This window comes from Pyxicephalus adspersus, chromosome 7, assembly GCF_032062135.1.
Source record: "Pyxicephalus adspersus chromosome 7, UCB_Pads_2.0, whole genome shotgun sequence".
NCBI lineage: Eukaryota > Metazoa > Chordata > Amphibia > Anura > Pyxicephalidae > Pyxicephalus > Pyxicephalus adspersus.
The window spans coordinates 6,900,698-6,901,618 of NC_092864.1; the positions used below are offsets into that span (position 1 = coordinate 6,900,698).

Consider the following 921-nt stretch of genomic DNA (forward strand, 5'->3'; position numbering starts at 1 on the left):
TAGGAACTGCCAAAAAAAAGCGCCACTCAGCGTTGGTTACCAGGAAACCCGGCAATCCTGGCTTCTCCTGAGTTTGCCGGCCTGGCCAATCAAGATGGCTGAAGATCCAGGAAGAGAAGAAGGAAGAAGATAGTGGTACCCTGTGATGGAACAAGGACAGGTGAGTAAAGCGGGATTTAGTTCCACTTTACAGAAATCAAAACTGTAGGGAAATATGTTTTGTACATACCAACCAATCATACATTTTGTACATACCAGCCAGGTATAACAATTACAATTAAGTCCCCTGTTACTTATTGAGCTGATGATATGAATGGCAGCAACCCCTCAATTATTCAAAGAGAATTGAAACCAAAGCATAGCTGGGCTGCAATAAACTGGAAGATAAGTGAGGTATCTGAGTCCGAACACTAAAATGATTATTCCATCTCTTTATAGTATTTCAGGTTATTGTAATACTTTGGAGGTTATTATTTGTATTATAACACTTTGTAAGGTAAATTACCAGAAGAGAGACAGGAAGAAAGAGTGATTATTCCCATATACTGGGAATACAGGTTACAAGTTCTGTAGTGCAGCATGTACCGATATCTGATGAACATTAGAGAAAACTGTAGATGATGGAAATCTGTAGCATCCTGACGAATATAATTACAGACTATATTGCCTTCTTGTCTGTGGACTGGGGGTTTGCATTGCCTTACCATTCGCATCTTGCATATGTGGTGGTCCAGCCCCAGTAGGAGGAGACATGCTATGTAACTGGGTGTGATGTGACTGACAATATTGTGTAGTAGATGTGGGAGGCCCAGGGCCCCTCTGTATTGTTACAATGTCCTCTCTGCTCCTGCCACTGCTGGTGACAACTGTCTGTGAGTATGATGATGATGACACTGAATAAGGGATGTGATCATTGCTGTG

General features: G+C 41.8%; 1 gene segment (V, D, J or C); it reads left to right on the plus strand.

Moving 5' to 3' along the window:
* Window positions 1–734: 734 nt before the first annotated feature.
* Window positions 735–921, plus strand: part of LOC140334994 (immunoglobulin heavy constant mu-like) — a 17,974-nt gene continuing 17,787 nt past the window's right edge. Inside the window, 1 exon segment of the C gene segment in view lies at window positions 735–872. Within this exon segment, the coding sequence occupies window positions 833–872 (40 nt within the window).